At 35.5% G+C, this 20,733-nt stretch overlaps 1 protein-coding gene across 2 annotated transcripts in view; it reads left to right on the top strand.

Annotated features, from left to right (window-relative positions):
* COG6 (component of oligomeric golgi complex 6) overlaps positions 1-20,733 on the top strand; it is an 84,153-nt gene that overhangs the window by 42,895 nt on the left and 20,525 nt on the right. For both annotated transcript variants that reach the window (XM_080799744.1, XM_080799745.1), the window contains exons 14-15: positions 19,872-20,003; positions 20,344-20,511. In XM_080799744.1, the coding sequence (XP_080655870.1) occupies positions 19,872-20,003; positions 20,344-20,511 (300 nt within the window). The remainder of the gene's footprint in view (positions 1-19,871; positions 20,004-20,343; positions 20,512-20,733) is intronic.

Genomic DNA, 20,733 nt, shown 5'->3' with positions numbered 1-20,733 from the left:
ATGGTAACCACAAGGGAAATAGCTAAATATACACAAAAAGAAATGAGAAAAAAACTTAACTGATTCACTACAAAACCACTTAAAAGAAGATAGTAATACAGGAAATGAGGGACAAAAAATGGCTATAAATTATATAGAAAATAAAACAATGGGAGTAAGTTTCTTACCAATATTTACTTTAAATGTAAATGGATTAAACTCTCCAACCAAAGGATGGAAATTGGCAGAATGGATAAAAATCACAAGATGCAACTGTTTGCTGTTTATAAGAGATGTATTTTAGGTATAAGACACCTAATAAAAGTGAAAGGAAGGAAAAAGATACTCCATGCAAATACTAACCAAGAGAGAGCAAATGTGCTATAATAATATCAGACAAAATAAACTTTCAGTTAAAAATGGTTACAGGAGAGGGGCGCCTGGGTGGCTCAGTGGGTTGAGCCTCTGCCTTTGGCTCAGGTCATGATCTCAGGGTCCTGGGATCCAGCCCCGTATTGGGCTCTCTGCTCAGCAGGGAGCCTGCTTCCCCCTCTCTCTCTCTGCCTGCCTCTCTGCCTACTTGTGATCTCTCTGTCGAATAAAAGAATAAAATCTTTAAAAAAAAATGGTTACAGAAGATAAAGGACAATTAGATATTAATAAAAGGTTCACTACATCAAGAACATATAACAATTATTTACATAACTGATGACAGACAAGCAAAATATATGAAGCCCAAACTAACAGTATTGAAGGAAGAAATAGATCTACATTAATAATTGGAGAATTCAGTAGCCTATTTGCATTAATGAATAGAACAACCAAGCAGAAGGTAACACAGTAAACCAACCAGATCTAACAGACATATACAGACATGTGGCTCATTTTCCAGGGTAGACCATATATTAGGCCACAAGTTAATCTCAGTAGATTTTAAAAGATATGTAAGATAACAAATTATCTTCTCTGACCAAAATAAAGCTACAGATTAGTAACAAAGGGAAAACTCGGAATTTTGGCTCCTGGGTGGCTCAGTTGGTTAAGTGTTTGCCTTCTGCTCAGAACGTGGACCCAGGAGATCGAGCTCCGCATCAGGCTTCCTGCTCCTTGGGGAGCCTGCTTTTCCCTCTCCTCTGCCTGCTGCTCCCCCTGCTTGTGAGCTCTCTCTCTGTCAAATAAAATCTTTAAAAAATAAAAGGAAAACTCGCAATTTTATCACAAATATGTAGAAATTTAACAACCAGTGGATTGGATAAGAAATCACAAGGGAATTAGAAACCACTTAGAGACAAATGAAAATGAAAACACAACATGACAAAACTTATGGGATGCAGTGTAAGTGGTATCAAGGGGAAACTTTATAGCTATGAACAGTTACGTTAAAAAATAAGAAAAATATCAGCTCCACAACTAACTTTACAACTTAAGGAATGAGAAAAGAATACACTAAGCCCAATCTAACAGAAAGGAAATAGTAAAGATCAGAGCACTGATAAATGGAGATTAGAAAAACGATAGAGAAAATCAGTCAAACCACAATATAGTTCTTTGAAAATGTCAACAAAATGAACAGACCTTTAGATGAGAAAAAGAGAGAAGACTCAAATTAGTAAAATCAGAAATTAAAGTGGGGCATTATTATCAATTCTATGGAAACAAAAAAGATTTTAAGAGAGTATTATTGAAGAACAATATGCCAACAAATTGGATAATCAGATAAAATGGACAAGTTCCTAGAAATACAAAAGCTACCAACACTCATGAAGAATTAGGTTGAATAGATCTGTAACTAGGCGAGAGATTGAAGCAGTAATCAAAACTTGTCCCCCAAACAAAACCCCTAGATCCGATGACGTCACTGGTGAGTTCTACCAAACATTTAAATAACTAAAACCAATCTTTCTCAAGCTTTTTAAAAATTGAAGAGGAGGGAACATTTCTTAACTCATTCTATGAGACCAGCCTTACACTAATACCAAAGCCAGAAAAAAGATACTGTAAGAAAAGAAAACTACAGACCAATATCCCTTATGAATATTGATGTGGAATATTTCCACAAAATACTAGCAAACCAAATTAAGAAGCACTCAGATCTTAGCAGACCAAGTTCGTACTTGTAGAGCCTAAGCAGTGGTTTTGCCCATCTGTAGAACCAAATCAGAGGTGCTCTCTGACCAGTGACCTCATCAAGGTTCAGGTCTGCCTGAAGAGTTTTGATGACATTAGATCTTGGTTTACCCACACCTATGAAAGGACTCGTCATTTCTGCTCCACAGCATGACTTTTGGTCCCATCTGATTGGAAGAGCTGGTAGGAACACTTGATAATGCGTAACCTAGCAACACTCAAGCCTAGAAATGGATAAGCAAAGCTGCTTGTTTCAGGAGGAAAGCCAGTACCAGGCATGGACCATTTACCTGTTATATCCATGTAGGGGAATTAATCGATAGCTTCACCTCAGGCTAGTGGTAGCTCTCAGCTTGGAAGCCTGTTTGGGAAAATTGGGAGTTGCTTAGAGGGTCCCCTCCCTACCTTCTCCCTAAGTGGAGAGCTAAGCCCCAGCCCCACCTCCTGTGAAGCCTGGCGCCTAGCACCACCTGACAAAAACGACAACTAAAAGCTGTGTAACCCCCCAAAACTTCAGCCAAGAGACAAGCTGGAAAGCTGATAGTCTACAGAACAAAGCCAGTGGCCCTGTTTGGCCAGGGAACTTGGGGCATAGGTTGGCTTGAGTTAAGACCACAAAAAGTTTTACTAGCTTTAGAGCTGCTTTCCTTCTGCTCCTGGCCAGGGAAATTAGTTTGTAGCCCTATTCATTGCAGAATATAACCTTCAGCCTGCTCCACCAGGGAAGCTAAGCATATGGGAAGCTGCGTAGCCCATCCACTAGCCATACATACAGTGGCACTTGAAGAAAGCAGAGCTCATGGCTTCTGCTAACTGTAGAGCAAGTCTCATGTCCTCACCTAACCAGGGAATTCAGTATATACTCTTGCCTGATTTTGATACCCAAACAAAGAGCAATATAGGCCCTGGGTCTTGTCTTGCTGCCCTGCCAGGTCAGGGTAACTAATTCATAGTCTTACCTACTGCTAGGCGTAGTACCCAACCATGGCTGTCTAATAAACCTGATGAGGGAACCCAACCAACAATGGAGCTCCTCCTTCAGTCTCACTTGGGCCGAGAATCAAGCCAATAATCATGTCCCCCTGTTCTCAGCCAGTAGCATACCCTCACACCCCTATCCTCAGAGCTCAAGCAGTTGCCTTGTCTAAAAGTAAACTCTAAAAGGAAGTCCCACCTGCTCAAGGATGGCCTTTATTAGCAGACATGCCCAGAAACCCCAAACCAAGCTGACTGGTGAAGAACTGTCTCTGCCAAAGCAAATCTGCAAAGTTGGGAAAAGAAGCCTGCTTACTCAAATGCACATACACCGATGCAAGGAATCAAGGATCACCAAAAAAATCAGGTAAATATACCACCACCAAAGGAAATTAATAAAGTTTCAGTAACTGCACTTACAGTAATGTAGCTCTGCTGTCAGACAAAGAATTGAGTATAACCCATGTGAAGAAGTGTAGTGAATAAGAACACACAGACAACTAAATTAGGAAAGCAATGCATGAACAAAATGAGAAGTTTAAAGAAATAGATGTCTTAAAAACAAATCCTAGAGTTGAAAAACACAATGACTGAATGGAAGAGTTCAATAAAAGAAGGATTAATGACCTGGAAAATAGAATACTTGACATTGTTCGGTCAGAGAAGAAGAAAGAAAGAAAGGGACAGAAAGAAAAGAAAAAATAAAAGACAACCTAAGAACTTATGGAACACAATGAAAAGAAACAATATTCATATCATGGGTTTCAGGAAGAAAAGAGAAAGGGATAGAAAGTATATTTAGAGCAGTAATGGCTGAAAACTTCCCAGGGGAAGTTATCAGGGGAATAGAAATGGATATCCAGATCCATGAGGCCTTAAGGAACCCAAATAGCCAGACCCCAAATAGGACTACACCAAGACACATAATTGAAAAGTCAAAGACAGTGAATAGAAGTAGCAAGAGGAAAAGAGATGTAACATACAGAGGAACTTCTCTAAGATTATGGACAGAATTCTCAACAGAAAATTTGCAGGCCAGGAAAGAATGGGGTGACCAGTATTCAAAATATCAAAAGAAAGTAACTGTCACAGTAATTACTTTAAATGTAAACAGATTAAATTTTCCAGTCAAAAGACATAGAATGGCTGAATGGGTAAAACAGGAAAAAAAAACCAATGGTACAAGACTCACAAGAGAGCCACTTTAGCCTTAAAAACATAAATAGACTGAAAGTGAAGGGATGGGAGATTACTTTCTGAATAAGTGGTAATCAAAACAAAAAAAAAAAAGCTAGGGCACATATACTTATTTCAGACAAAGTAGATTTTAAACTAAAAACTATAAAATGAGACAAAACTTACTATATAATGATAAAGAAGTCAACCCATCAAGAAGAGATAACAATTATAAATATGTATGTGCCCAACATTGGAGCACCAAAATTAAAGCAAATACAGAGCTAAAAGAAAATGTAAATAGCAATACAGTAATAGCTGGGGACTTTAATACCCCAGTGTCAACAATGGATACATCCGGCAAAGAATCCATAAGTAAATAGTAGATTTGAACACTATACCCAAAAGGACTTAACAAATAGATGCAGAACATTCTGTCTCAAAACAGTATACAGGTTCTTCTCAAACACACAAGGAACATTTTCTAGGATAGAAATAAGGGTACAAAACAAATCTTAGCAAATTCAAGAAGACTGAAATCATACCAACTATCTTCCCTGACCACAATGGTATGAAACTGAAATCAGTAACAAAAGAAAAACTAGAAAATTCAACATGGAAATTAAACAACACACTCCTAATCAACCAGAGGATCAAAGAAGAAGTTAAAGGGGAAATTAGAAAGTTTGAAACAAATGAAAGTGGAAATACAATATACCAGAGCTTATGGAATGCATCAAAACCAGTTTTAAGAGGGAAGTTCATAGCAATAAACACCTACATTAAGAAACAAAAATCTCAAATAAACAACCTAACTCGACATCATAAGGAACTATAAAAAGAGCGGACTGAGCCCCAAATTAGCAGAAGGAAGGAAATTAGAGCAGAAATAAATGAAATACAGAATAGGAAACAATAGAAAAGATTAACCAAAATAAGAGTTGGTTCTTTGTAAAGATAAAATTGACAAACCATTTGCTGGACTAACCAAGTGAAAAAGAAGACCGAAATCTATAAAATTATAAATAAAAAAGGAAACATTATAACATACCACAGAAATACAAAGGATCAAAAGATATTACTGTGTACAACTGTATACCAACAAACTGAACGACCTAGAAGGAATGCAATGTATAAAAATTGAATTAGAAAGAAATAGAAAAATCTGAATAGACCAGTTACTAGTAAAGAAATTGAGTCAGTAATCAAAAATCTTTCAACAAAGAAAGGCCCAAGACTAGATGATTTCACTGGTATATTTTACCAAACATTTAAAGCATTCACACCAGTCCTTCTCAAACTCTTCAAAAAACTGAAGAGGAGGAAATGCTTCCAGACTCCCTTTGTGGTACCAGCTGTACACTGATATGAAAGCCAGAACATAACACTAATAGAAATGAAAACTACAGGCCAATATTCCTCATGAATATAGATGAGATTAAAAGGATCATTCACTGTGATCAAGTAGCATTTATCCCTGGGATGCAAGGATGGTTCGACATACCCAAATCTATCTAATACATCACAAACAGAAGGAAAGAAGAGAAACATGATCATTTCAATAGATGCAGAAAGAACATTTGACAAAATTCAACATATTTGTGATTAAAAAAACCTTTGAATTAAGAATAGAAGTAATGTATGTCAACAATAAAGTCCATAAATTATGAGCCCACCACTAACACCATATTCAGCAGATAAAGCTTTTCCTCTAAAATCAGGAAGAAGACAGGGCTGTCCACCCTCACTACATCTATTCAGTATAGTACTGGAAGTCTTAGCCAGAAAAAAGAGGCAGGAAAAATAAATAAAAAGTATCAGAATTGGAAAGGAAGAGGGGGGTGCCTGGCTGGCTCAGTCAGTGGAGCATGTGGCTCTTGATCTTGGGGTTGTAAGTTCAAGCCCCACGTTAGGTGTAGACATTACTTTAAGGAAAAAAAGAATTGGAAAGGAAAAAGTAAAATTTGTCTCTATTTTCAGATGTCATGATTTTATGTATAGAAAAGACTAAACTAAAAACATCTAATCAATAAATTCAGTAAAGTTTCAGGATACAAAAGCAACAAATAAAAATCAGTATTTTCTGGGGTGCCTAGGTGGCTCAGTCAGTTAGGCATCCAATTTTTGTTTTTGGCTCAGGTCATGGTCTCAGGGTCATGAGGTTGAGCCCCAGGTTGGTCTCTGAGCTCAGTGCAAAGTCTGCTTGGAATTCTTCCCGTCTGCGCCTCCTCCTGCTCAAGGTTGCTCTGTCTCACTTTCTTCCTCTCTAATAAATAAATAAAATCTTTAAAAATATCAGTCGTGCAGCCACTCTGGCAAACAGTATACAGGTTCCTCAAAAAGTTGAAAATATAGCTACCCTACGACCCAGCAATTGCACTACTGGGTATTTACCCTAAGGATACAAATGTAGTGATTCAGAGGGGGCAGGTGCACCCGAATGTTTATAGCAGCAATGTCCATGATAGTCAAACTATGGAAAGAACCTAGATGGCCCTAAACAGATGAATGGATAAAGAAGATGTGGTATGTATCCAATGGAATACTATGCAGCCATCAAAAACCCTAAAATCTTGCCATTTGTAATGACATGGATGGAACTAGAGGGTGTTACGCTAAGCGAAATAAGTCAATCAGAGAAAGACAATTACCACATTATCTCACTGATACGATGAATTTGAGAAACAAGACAGAGGATCATGGGGGAAGGGAAGGAAGGATGAAACCAGAGAAAGAGACAAACCATAAGAGACTCTTAATCTCAGGAAACAAACAGGGTTGCTGGAAGGGAGAGGGGTTGGGAGGGATGGAGTGGCTAAGTGATGGATATTGGGGAGGACGTGTGCTGTGGTGAGGACATGTGCTGTGGTGAGGACATGTGCTATGAATTGTATAAGAACCAAGAAGGGAAACGATCTCTGAGAACTTTAAGACTTCAGTGAGAGAAATTGAAGAAGGCAGAAATAAATATAAAGGTACTTTGTGTTCATGGACTGAAAGAATTAATATTGTTAAAATGTAAATATTACCAAAAGCCATCTATGGACTCAACACAATCCCTAATGAGATTCCAAAGACATTTTTTACTTAAGTTTAAAAAAAAAAAATCCTAAAATTTGTATGAAGCCACAGAAGACCTCCAAAAGCCAAAGTTATCCTGAGAAAGAACAAAGCAGGAGATTCACACCTCCTGATTTCAAGCTATAGTATGAAGTAACAATAATTAGAGCAGTATGATACTGGAATGAAACCAGAGAAATAAAGCAATGAAACAGAATCAAGATCCCAGAAATAAACCCAAGTATATATGTTCAGTTAATTTTTGACGAGGGAGCTAATACTACTCAGTTGAGAGAAGAGAGTATCTTAAATAAATGGTGCTGGGAAAATTGAATACTCATGTTTAAAAGAATGAAACTTCACCTCAATCTTATACCACTTACAAAAATTTAACTCAAAGTGGAATTTAACATCTTAAATGTAAAACCTGAAACCATGAAACTCGTAGAAGAAGATACAGGCGAAAAGTTCCTTCACATTGGTCTCAGCAGTGACTTTTTTGGATAAAGCACAAGCCATAAAATCAAAATTGAACAAGTGGGATTACATCAAACTAAAAAGTTCTGCACAGCTGAAGAAATCAACAAAATGAAAAGACAATCTACCGAATGGGAAAAAGTATTTGCAAACCATATACCTAATGAGGGCTTATTATTCAAAACGTATTCAAAAACTCATACAACTCAATAGAAAAAAGCAATCAATGTAATTAGCAAATGGTCGAAGAACATAAATATGTATTTTTCCAAAAAAAGGTATATGAAAGGCCAGTAGGTACATGAAAAGATGCTCAACATCACTAGTCATGGGGAAATGCAACTCAGACCACAGTGAGATATTACCTTAGACCTGTTAGAATGGCCACCATCAAAAAGACAAGAAATAACAAATGCTGGCGAGGATGTAGAGAAATGGGAATACTTATGTTCTTGTTGGTGGGATCATAAATTGGTACAGCTGCTATGGAAAACAGTATGGAGGATCCGCAAAAAAATTAAAACTAGAACTACCATATGTTCCAGCAATTCCACTTCTGGGAATATATCCAAAGGAAATGAAAACACTAACTCAGAAATCACCCCCTTCATAGCAGCGTTATTTACAATAGCCAAGACATGGAAACAAGTGTTCATCAACAGATAAAGAGGTGGTATGTGTATGTCTGTGTGTATACACACAAACACAGTAATATTATTCAGCCATAAATAAGGAAATTCTGCCATTTGTGACAGTATGGATGGATCTTGAGGGCATTATGCTAAATGAAGTATGTCAAACAGGGAAAGACAAATAGTGTATGTGATCTTAAATGTGGAATCCAAAAAGCAAAACAGAAACCAAACTCAGAAAAAGAGGTCTGACTTGTGGTTATAGAGGCAGGGATTGCAGGGATCAGGAATTAGAGAAGGATGGTCAAAAGGTACAAAGTTGGAGTTATAAGAAAAATAAGTACTAGGGATGTAATGTACAACATGATGACTGTAGTTACCACTGCTGTAGGATATGTGGGAAAGTTGTTATGAGTAAATCCCCATGAGTTCTCATTACAAGAATTTTTTTCATGTCTTTTTATTGAATCTAAATGAGATGGTAGATGTTAACTAATTTTATTATAATCATTTCACAAAATGTGTAAGTCAGATCTTAATGCTGTACACATAAAATGAATAATCATGATATATGTTAATTATATTTCAATAAAATGGGGAAAAAGTGTATTATACTTCAGTTAACGAATGGCTGACTTATCAAAATGATGCCTTTTACAAATCATAGCCAACATTTAGTGAGCACTTAATATTGGACACACAGACATACACACAAGTGGTTAAGATGGTTACATAGGGAAAGAAAGAAAGAAAGAAGGAAAAAATAATTTTTCTGTATGCCAGATCATATGGAACTTAATAAATACTAGTTACATGAATGACTCCTTCCCTTCATTTTCTGCTAGTCTGTGATCTCTTGCACCCTTTTCATTTTACCATGCTTCCTTTGCAAAAACACCCTGATATCAGCTTTTCCGTTTCTCTTTTGTATACCCTGGCTGCTGAGCACTGCTAAAGAAAGTCATGTGGGCACCTAGGTGGCTCAGTGGGTTAAGCCGCTGCCTTCGGCTCAGGTCATGATCCCAGGGTCCTGGGATCGAGTCCTGCATTCGGGCTCCTTGCTCGGCAGGGAGCCTGCTTCTCTCTCTGCCTCTGCCTGCCTCTCTGTCTACTTGTGTGCGTGCGCACGCTCTATCTCTCTTACAAATATATAAAAGAAAAAAAAAAAGAAAGTCGTGTAACCACGTAGACTGGGTTCACTAAAATTAACCATTTCCTGCATCATTGAAATCTGCCATAATGGCAGTCCTACATGTCCTTAAGCAGCCACTCCTATTTACCTTTCTTTTACCTATTTCCTCAAATCTGCCATACTTCCTCGTACTTAACTCCCAGCACTCGTTGACATTGGATAATAGGTGTTTTAAAATATCTTTGCCAGTATGAGCAAAAAGTGCTATCATTGTTTTTTATTTGGGTTTTAGTGATTCTACTGAGAATGAATATTTAAAATATGTTTACTGAATGTTTGTGAATTGCTTGTTCATGTCCTCTGCAGTTTTTCTACTAGGTTTGGTCTTACTATTTCCTATTCTTTATATGTAAAGAATACTAACTGTTGGGGCACCTGGGTGGCTCACTGGGTTAAAGCCTCTGCCTTCGGCTCAGGTCGTGATCCCAGGGTCCTGGGATCGAGTCCCACAACGGGCTCTCTGCTCAGCAGGGAGCCTGCTTCCCCCTCTCTCTCTCTGCCTGCCTCTCTGCCTACTTGTGATCTCTGTCTCTCAAATAAATAAATAAAATCTTTAAAAAAAAAAAAAAGAATACTGTCATTTTTATTACAAATATTTTCTCCAAGTTATCATTTGCCTTTAATTTACCTGTAGTATTTTCTAACAAATTTACTTTTAATTTTTACGTAGTAAAGTGTCAAGTTTTTTTTTTTTATAATAGTTTGGGGTTTTTTGAGATTTTTATTTATTTATTTGACAGACAGAGATCACAAGTAGGCAGAGAGGCAGGCAGAGAGAGAGGAAGGGAAGCAGGCTTCCCGCTGAGCAGAGAGCCCGATGAGGGGCTCGATCCCAGGACCCTGGGATCATGACCTGAGCCGAAGGCAGAGGCTTTAACCCACTGAGCCACCCAGGTGCCCCAAGTGTCAAGTTTGTTGTTGTTGTTGTTGTTGTTGTTTTTTAAAGATTTTATTTATTTATTTGACAGACAGAGATCACAAGTAGGCAGAGAGGCAGGCAGAGAGAGATAGGAGAAAGCAGGCTCTCCATGGAGCAGAGAGCCCGATGTGGAGCTCGATCCCAGGACCCCGGGATCATGACCTGAGCCGAAGGCAGAGGCTTTAACCCACTGAGCCACCCAGGCGCCCCTCAAGTTTTTTTAATGTATGGTTTCTTCCTTGGGAGTATGTGATACTTAAAAACTCCAGACAATCAGAAAATACACTTAGAATTTAATATATGATAAAGTTAGCATCTTACAATGGGAAAATGTTAGATTATTTAATAAAATTATTTAGATTCATGTTCTTAGATGTTTTGTGGTTTCATTTTTACATCAGATTTTTAATCTACCTGAAGTTTATTTTTGTCCATGCTGGGGAGGAAGGATCTTACTTATTTTTCCTGAATGGTTACTCATTTATTGTATTTTATTCTTACTCAAAAAATACTAAGTTCTTCTGTGTTTTATTTCTCTTATAAAGTTAAAATGAGAGTTGCAAGAAAATAGGAAAATAAAATGGATAATAAAATAGAAAAATAAAATGGATGACAAGGCATCTTTCAGTTAAAACCTAGAACAGGATAGGAGATAAACAGGGAAAGAAAGTAATTGTAATTTGAATATTTTAAGTACAAGTTATGTGAGTTTATTACAGTGCATGGGTTTTGACTGTTACTGGTTTTTGTTGCCATTATCACTAATTGTGCCCTGAAATGTTTTTCTCAGATATAAATTAGGCTATACTTAGGGATATTTTCATGTTAAGTTGAGATTGGAATATGATACTGTTTACAGCTTGCATGTTGCTTACATCTGTAGCCATTTCAGGTTTCTTTCAAGAATTATCTTTCTTTCATTAAATTTTAATGTTCCATATTTTATATTTCTCTTATTCTGCATCTCGTAAATCCCTCAATTCTTCTAAAAAGATTCTAGCCTTATAAAGAAAACACTGCTTACTCAGAATGGTCTTCATCAGCAAAGCACCCAAGTAGAAATTTTAAGTGGATAAATTTTAAATTAATAAAATTTTAAGTGGATAGTAAAATTGTTGGGAAGAATGCCCTTCAAAATGAAGGCATATCCAGAAATGAGCTCTTTATATGATTCCTTCTGTGCTTTTAAAAAGACATATCTGGGAACTAACTTTATTCACCAAGAAAAAAAGAAAATTCAAGGACGTCATTTTATTGACAGTTATACTTTTTCCCTAACAAAGCAGTTTGAAGCACTTAAGTATTCAAGTATGTATATTCCCTTCCTTATCAGGCTCTCTTGAAACTTTTGTAACTGCAAACCTAGAAATATCTAAAGGTAATACAGTCTTCCTCGATTTATGATAGGTTTATGTTCCCAAAGTATTATAAGTTGAAAGTGCATTTAATACACCTAACCTACAGAACATCATAGCTTAGCCTAACCTGTCTTAAACATGTGCAGAACATCTGTATTGGCCTGCAGTTGGGCAAAATCATCCAACACAAAACCTATTTCATAATGAAAGTGTGAAATTTCTCATGCACTTTATTGACTGTTGTACTGAAAGTGAAAAACAGAACGGTTATAAGGGTACGGAATGGTTATCAGTTGTTTTCCCTTGTGGTTGTGTGGCTGCCTGGGAGCTGCAGCTTGCTGCTCCTGCCCAGCATCAGGGGACAGTATTGCACTCCATCTTGCTAGCCTGGGGGAAAAAAAAACAAAATTCAAAATTTGAAGTGCAGTTTCTGCCAAATGTGCATTGCTTTTACCCCATTGCAAGGTCAGAAAATTTCTAAATTGAACCATCATTAGTCAGGAACTGCCTATATCTATCTATGCTGCAAAATAAACAATGCCATATCAATTTAAGATAGACATTTGTTATATTCACTAGTTTGCTATATTCTGCTATAGTGATATGACAATTCTGATTTAAAAGTATATGAGATGTCATAAATGAACCCAAATCAGAGGCACCTGGGTGACTCAGCCAGTTAAGCGTCCAGCTGTTGGTTTTGGGTCAGGTCATGATCTCAGGGTCCTAGATCTAGCCTAACTCCTAGCTCAGCTGGAGTAGGCTTCCCTCTCCCTCCTGGGCTGCCCCTCCCTGCACTCACTGGTGTGTGCCCCGGCACTCTCTCTCTCTCTCTCTCTAAAATAAATAAACCTTAAAAAAAAAAAAAATGAAACCCAAATCAAATTAATAGGGTTAATTTACCTAAACCTGTGGAGGGGTTGGGAACTAAATGGTCCTTTAAATAAAATCTTATTTAAATTCTAGTATTTAGTTAGTGTTTGGAATCTTCTTTTACTGTTCAAAGTGTAGTATATGTAGTATATAGCAGGTTAGAAATCACTGTTCTTAGACATTCAGAAATCTTAGGCATGCTAGATCTACTGAATCAATATGCATTTTAACAAGATTCCCTGCTCATTCATATGCATGTTAAAGTATGAGAAATGCTGTTCTAGATGAATAGTTTGAGTTTTACATTATTTCTTACAGATTGTTCCATTGGGAAAAACAAAAACAGCATTTTCAGCTAAAATGCTTTTTAAATTTTAAATAAAGTTATGTGAAATAAAAAGTTGTCATTATTTGAAGTTATTTCAAACAAATGTTAGTTTGCATTTTAAGATTCATTGTGGATATTTTTATTGACTTAAAAACTTTAATTCCATAAGTAAAAACATAAAACAAGAGGAAGTGTTTGGAGGTGATGGATATGTTTTATGGCATAGAATTTGGTGATGATTTCGTGGTATACAGATCTCCAAGCTCATCAAGTTATATACATTAAATAAGTACACCTGTTTGTTATTCATCATACCTCAATAAAGTGATTTAAAAAACAGTTCTGTTTATTGTCAGTTGCTAGAACATACATGTACATACATAGGACAAAAGGAGTCTATATATAAGATGAAGAAATGAGTTTAGAAATAGGTTTTTTTTTTTTTATTTGCTAGTTCTGTTTTTATTTTTGAAAGAGGATGGATGAGTGGCTTTCTAAGAAACTACAGAACAGAAAATTAGAAGACCTTAAATGGAAGGTATTTGAAAGAATAGAACTAGTTAACAGTGGAATGGGAATGATGTCTTAACAGGTTTTGAAATTTTTTACAGTGCAGCCTTTTCATTTTCTTCTAAAAAAGAGCACCTGTCTATACAAAGGATGAAAAGTGTCATGGTGAACAGTCACAGGAGGAATAACTGTTTAGTTTATAGCGCTGTATATTTTTTAAAAAGAGAGGTTCTAACATATGGAATGTGAATTTTCAGACTAAATGTTTTTTTAAATGTGAATTTTTTATAGTTCAGCTTTATCAATTGGAAAATGTGCATAAAGTTATGAATGTGTACTTCCTAAAGCACTTTTGTACATTAATAAGTATTAATGGTAACTTTATGAATTTTGGATATTTTTATAAAACATTGTTGATTCTCAGTGTTTACATAATATAAACAAAAACATCAAACTTTTTAAGTGGAGACGTAACTGACAGTACACAAATCTTAAGTGTACAGTTAGTTGAATTTTTTATTTGTATATGCTCATTAATCTCCACCCAGATCAAGACATAAAACATATCCAGCACCTCAGAAGGCTTCTTTATGCCTTTTCTCAGTACTGACTTCTATTTTTGTGTGCTATTGAAATTCACATAAATAGATTGATACAGTCGAACTTTTTTGGATCTGACTCCTTTCATTTAACGTATCTGTAAAATTCATCCATGTTGTCTACGGTAGTTCATCTTTAAGTTATTATGTAATAATTCAATTGTATAAATACAGCACAGTATATTGATAGATACTTGGATTGTTTCCAGTTCGTAGGTATTGTCAATAAGGATCCTATGAATATTGTTGTCCATGTCTTTTGATGGATGTAAGTTTTCATTTCTCTCGTGTGTATATACAGGAATGGACTGTCTGGGTGTTGGGATTGATAGCTTTAGTAGGTATTGCCACTCATTTTTTTAAAGTGCTTGCATCAATTTACTCCACCAGAAATGTGTGAGAATTTCAGTTGTTCCACATCCTGTCCAGTACTCAATATGGCTAATCTTTTTAATCTTAGCCATTATGGAAATTGTGTGGTGGTGTTTCATTTGTGATTTGTACTTTTCTGAAGACCAGTAATATTGAGCAGTTTTTCATATGTTTATTGGTTGCCCTTTTGTGAAGTGTCTTTTGATATCTGTAACCAATTTTTCTATTGGATTATCTGTATTTTTCTTACTGATTTGGGGGGGGTGTGTTAAAAAATGTATTCTGGATTCAAATAAGCATTACAAATATTTTGTCCCAATTTTGACCTGTCTTTTTACTCTCTTGATGGTATATTTTGATGACCATAAGTTCTTCATTTTAATTTTGTCCTATATCCTAACTTTTAATTCTTTTAATCTTTTCCTGCCCCTAGGTCATTAAGTTATGCTTTACATGTATTTTCTAAGAAGCTTGGTGCTTTAGCTTCTACATTTAGGTCTTTGGTCCATCTCAAATTAATTTTTGAGTATGCTGTGAGGTAGGGGTCAAGGTTAAAATCTTTCCCATTTGAATATCTAGTAGATCAAGCACTGTTTATCTTAAAGTCAATCCTTTCCAACTGAATTGCAGTGGAAACGTCAGAAATCACAAGACCATATATGTGTGGATTTGTTTTATAAATGTTTATTCTACTCCCATTGGTTTTTCTGTCCTTGTACCAATACCACACTATCTTGTATAAAGTTTAGCCATTGGAAATACATTTCACTTAGATGAAATTAAATTGAAGCGAAAGGAGGGTATTAATTAGATATTTTTCTTCTTTCAATTTTCTGACCATTATTTTTTACTACATTATTAGTAAAATTATAAATCGTGTTTATGTGACAACTGCCATAATTTTCACTTTGCCTTTGAAGTGTGATTCTGAGCTATTGCTAATCTGATAGATGTGTGTAAAAGTGCTTCATAGAATGTCAGTTTATTGAATGAAGTGAGTTCAAGTAGTACTTGTATCATTTATCATTGACTCCACTAACAGAGGCATGACTTTTGTTTTAAATTTGCACAGCTTTTAAAGACCTTAACTCAAGAGGGTAAAAAGAAGTTTCTCATCAGCTCTTATTGGTGCATAAGATTTCTGTCATTGGCCTTCTGTTTTGATTGGCAACTGACAAACTATGAATTTTTGAAAGATACTCTGTAAGGTTTTTTGTTGTTGTTGTTATTTCCAAATGATACTATACTATAGTTTATAACTTAGAAGAAATTGCACATTTAAAATTAGGGTCTTAATCATACAGTGTATATAGCTATACTGAAGCATCCCTGGTGGATTTGTTAAATTCTTGATTATTATTTTTTTTTGTGTGTGGAAGGTTTTGGGAAACTGAGATACACACACACACACACACACACACACACACACACACATTTCCTCTGATTTATATAGCTGCCTATTTCTGTATTAAAGCTGTTAGAGTGCTGGCAAATCTTACTGATTTATACTTATCTAAAGATTCCCCTGAGCCATTTTTTATATGACTAGCTTCTGTGCATTTTATATTACTTATGTATATGCATACATGTATATATAATACGTGTATATTCTAATTTCTAAAATTGTAAGTACACTTATTTTATTAAACAAATATTTTGAAACACTGGAAATACAAAGAAGAAAATAACAGTCATCAATCCCTGTTATCCTGAATTAATTGCTGTTAATGGGTTGACGTTTCATGCAGTTTGGGTGATAGATGGATCTATAATTTTTATGCATAAACTCATTATAAGGATTCAGATCATGCAGAAAAACACAAAGATGAAAGTTTTAAAAAATTCCTTCATTTAGAAATAATATTAAGTAACCATCATTACCATCAGCTTATTTTTTAAGATTTTATTTATTTATTTGACAGAGAGAGAGCACATGGAGGGGTACTGGTAGAGGGAGAAGCAGGCTCCCCACTGAGCAGGCAGGCGGATGTGGGGCTCTATCCAGCACCCTGGGATCATGACCTGAGCTGAAGGCAGATGCTTAACGAATTGAGCCACCTAGGCGCCCCTCATTGCCATCCGTTTAACAACATTTTAGATATCTCTTTTAATTGGGTGAATGAATAGAAAATACTTTTATAAAGATGACTTCATATTCTAGAGTCTTTCAATTTGAATTTGAATTTAATACAAAAAAAGGAAACAAAACTGAAAGAGGTGTGAAACTTGAAATAAATATTTTCCATGGGAGATACTTTTTCTTCAATTTTGGCTTCAGCCTTGGCTTCATGTATTTTGAGGCTCTGTTCTATGCACACGTTTCTAATTCTCATGTCTTCTTAATAATAAACATAAAATACCTGCCTTTGTTTCTAGTAGCAGTTTTTGTTTGAAGACGTTATTTTGTCTGAAATGAGTATAGCTACTGTAGCTCTCTTTTGGTTTTTGTATGCAAGGTTTATCATTTCCCGTCCTTTGACTTTCAACCTTTTTGTGTCTTTAAATCGAAAGTGTTTCTTGAAGACAACATATAGATGGTTGGATCATTCTTTTTAAAAAATCCATTGCCAGTCTGCTTTTTGGATGGCATGTTTAATAAATTTACATTTAACTTAATTGCTAATAAAGTAGTGCCATTTTGCTATTCTTATATGTCTTAACTGTTTTTGTTCCTCTGTTCCTCTGTAACTGCCTTTTTTTGTGTTAATACTTTCTGGTATGCTACTTTAATTCCCTCTAGTAATTTAAATAATTACTATTTATTTAAATAAATGTGTGTGAGAGTTTGTGAGTGTAGTTAGTTAGTTTCTTAGTTGTGCCCTGGGAATTACAATTAACATCTTAAATTGTAGCAATTCAGGTTAATACCAACTTATTTTCAATAGCATGTTAAAGCTTTACTCCTACATAGCCCAGTTTTCCTCTTCCTTTATACTGTTGTTGTTACAAATTACATCTTTTGACATTGTGTGCTCAGTAACATGGAATTATAATTATTGATTCATACAGTTGTCTTTTAAATCAGGGAAAAAATAATTACAAATGGAAAGTACATTAATACTGTCTTGTATTCACCTATGTCAGAACCTTTATTGCTGTTCTTTATTTCTTCATAAGAGTTTAAGTTACTGTCTAGGGTCCCTGTGCTTTAGCCTGAAGGATTTCCCATAGTTATTGTGGAACAGGTTTGTTAGTGAACAGTTTTTGTTTTTGATTATTGGGAATGTCAATTTCTCCTTCATTCTTGAAGGATAGTTTTACTGAATATAGAAATCTTATGTTGACAGTCTTTCTTTCAGCCCCTTGAATGTGCCATCCAGTGGCTTTTAGTCTCCATGTTTTCTGATGAGAAATCAGCTATTAATCTTAGAATCCTTTGTCATAATCAGTTAGTTCTCTCTTCTACTTTCAAATTCTCTGTCTTTTGACAGTTTGATTGTGATGAGTCTTAGGGTGGATCTATTTAAGTTATTCTGTGTGGAGTTTGTGAACTTCTTAAATGTTTAAATTAATGTTTTGTTTTAATCACATTTGTGAAGTCTTTGTCGTTATTTCTTCAGATGTTCTTCCTGCTTTCCCCTCTTCTTCTAAGATCCCCATGTACTTAGGTTTCTGGCGTTCCATAGGTATCTGAAACTCTGAATTTTCTTTCATTTTTTGTCTTCTGATTCCACAGACTGGATAACTTTAATTGATCTATCTTCAAGTTCACTGATCATTTATTCTTCCTACTCAGATGTGCCATTGAATCCCTGTAGTGAATTTTTCATTTTAGTAATTTTCAACTACAAAATTTCTATTTGGTTATTTTCTTTAAATCATTTCTATCTGTTGATGTTCTCTATTTGATGAGACATTGTTCTCAAACTTTAGTTCATTAACATGGTTTCCTTTAGTTTTTTTGACCATATTTAAAATAGCTGGTTTAAAGTTTTTGAGTAGTAACTCCAGGGTTTGGGCTTTCTCAGGGAAAGTTCCTATTGACTTTTTTTTCTGTGCACAAACCATATTTTTTTGTTTCTTTGCATGTCTTATATTTTTTGGTTTTGTTGCTTTTATGAAGGAGGGGGGTTTTCAGAGGTCCATACTTCACCATTCCTGCTGATGTCACCTATATATTAACTTTTCTATATAAAATATTCTTAATATAAATCCAGATATTTAAAAATTCTTACACCTTACTATCTGACACAAGGCTATCAACTCTTCCATGGACTTCTGAGATTTTACAAATAAAACAAAATCTATCTAGGGGTGCCTGGGTGGTTTAGTGGGTTAAGCCTCTGCCTTCAGCTCAGGTCATGATTTCACAGTTCTGGGATCAAGCCCTGCATTGGGCTCTCTGCTGAGCAGGGACCCTGCTCCCCTCTCTCTCTCTACATACTTGTGATCCCTCCCTCTCTCTCTGTCAAATAAATAAATAAAATCTTTTTAAAATATCTGTCTATATTAGTATTGTAAGTGTTCAGAAAAATGTGTTTCAAAAAATTCAGAGAGATGTCTTGGATATCGTGATGCTGGCAAGTAGGGGTAGTGAACTTTGCATGCCTTTCACTAAGTGCCGGGTACTCTACCAGTATTTTAGATGCAACAATCCTACTTAGTCCTTACAGAAACTCTCTGACGCTCTGAGAGGTTAAAGAGCTTACCCGGGACCACACAACTAGTAAATGGTAATCTAAAATGTAAAACTAATCTTTAACTTGAGTACTTAAGATTTTGGTGGCAGTGTTACACTGTATAGAATACAGTATGTACTGTATTTTTGTGAAGTGTCTAGCCCATTGGCCAGTGCCCTGAAAAATCCCCTGTGGTGCTTATTGAAAGGAAGATTCCTCGGCCACAAACCTATGCATACTGAACCAAAATCTCTGAGATTTGGGCCAGGGGTGGATGATGATTCTCAGTTATGTCACTGTTGGGGGAGTGCTGGTTTCTGGATTGCCTTTTTCTTATGACTTGGGCTAAAAAAACAAAACAGTAGATCATTTCAAGTTTGTATAAAAATATAATTCTACAGTTCAAAAACCACTAAGTTTTCTTACAACTTTTTGAATTTTGGAAGTACAAATTCTGCACTGCTGTGAGAAGACTATATTCTATAATAATATAACAAAAAACTTTTGTGTCACTTTCTATGCTTATTAGTATAAGCTACGGATAAATTAAAGATTTTGTAATATGTCAAAGCTTTACATCTTTTATATGTATTGTTTAACTATGAGTTGCATTTATTCATGCATTAAATTTCAGTGGAAAAATATAAGCAGTGGATGAACTACCCTTTATTTTAGGTTGAACTCCCACCACCTGATCTTGGACCAAGTTCGGCATTAAATCAGACACTCACGTTGTTGCGTGAAGTTTTGGCCTCTCACGATTCTTCAGTTGTACCATTAGATGCCCGTCAAGCTGACTTTGTGCAAGTATGTTATAAGTTATATTTAATAATTACTTATTGCTCGTCTATTATACATTCTGTTGAAATTCCGGCATTTTATAACCCATACATTTTAATAATCCTTCTCATTGATTCTTCCTTCAAATATTGAATCAGGTCTCTTTATTTTTGAAGAGTATTTTATTCAGCGATGCTCTTTGTAAAAAACATTATGATTACTGTAACATTTGATCTTTTTAAAATGTACTTCTGTAAGTTGGCCCCCTTCCAATTAGTTTGACTTTCATTCTGAAGTTCTGTTAACCTAGGCCTGTATCACTGATTGGGGAATAAAAAATAAATTTCATTTTGTTTTTCATTTATAGGTTTTATCATGTGTCTTGGATCCTCTCCTCCAAATGTGTACTGTATCTGCCAGCAATTTAGGCACAGCTGACATGGCCACCTTCATGGTCAATTCACTATATATGATGAAGACAACACTAGCTCTGTTTGAGTTCACTGACAGACGTCTAGAAATGCTGCAGTTTCAGGTAAATTTTACCGTAAGATGATAGCTCACTGTGATGGGGCCTTTTTTCTGTATATGATCTCAGTTACTGGCCTTAATCCAATTTCAGTGACCTACTTTTTATAAATCCTTTGGTATGGTCTGATAGAATTCCACATACACACACATACACGCACAAACACACACTCTTGGTATTTTGGATTTGTTTGGGGGAAGCTAGAATATATAATAAATATGATATTTT

This window comes from Martes martes, assembly GCF_963455335.1.
Source record: "Martes martes genome assembly, chromosome: 3".
In the NCBI taxonomy this organism is placed as follows: Eukaryota; Metazoa; Chordata; class Mammalia; order Carnivora; family Mustelidae; genus Martes; species Martes martes.
The sequence above is the reverse complement of the archived record's forward strand: the minus strand, read 5'-3'. Positions and strand labels throughout refer to the sequence as shown.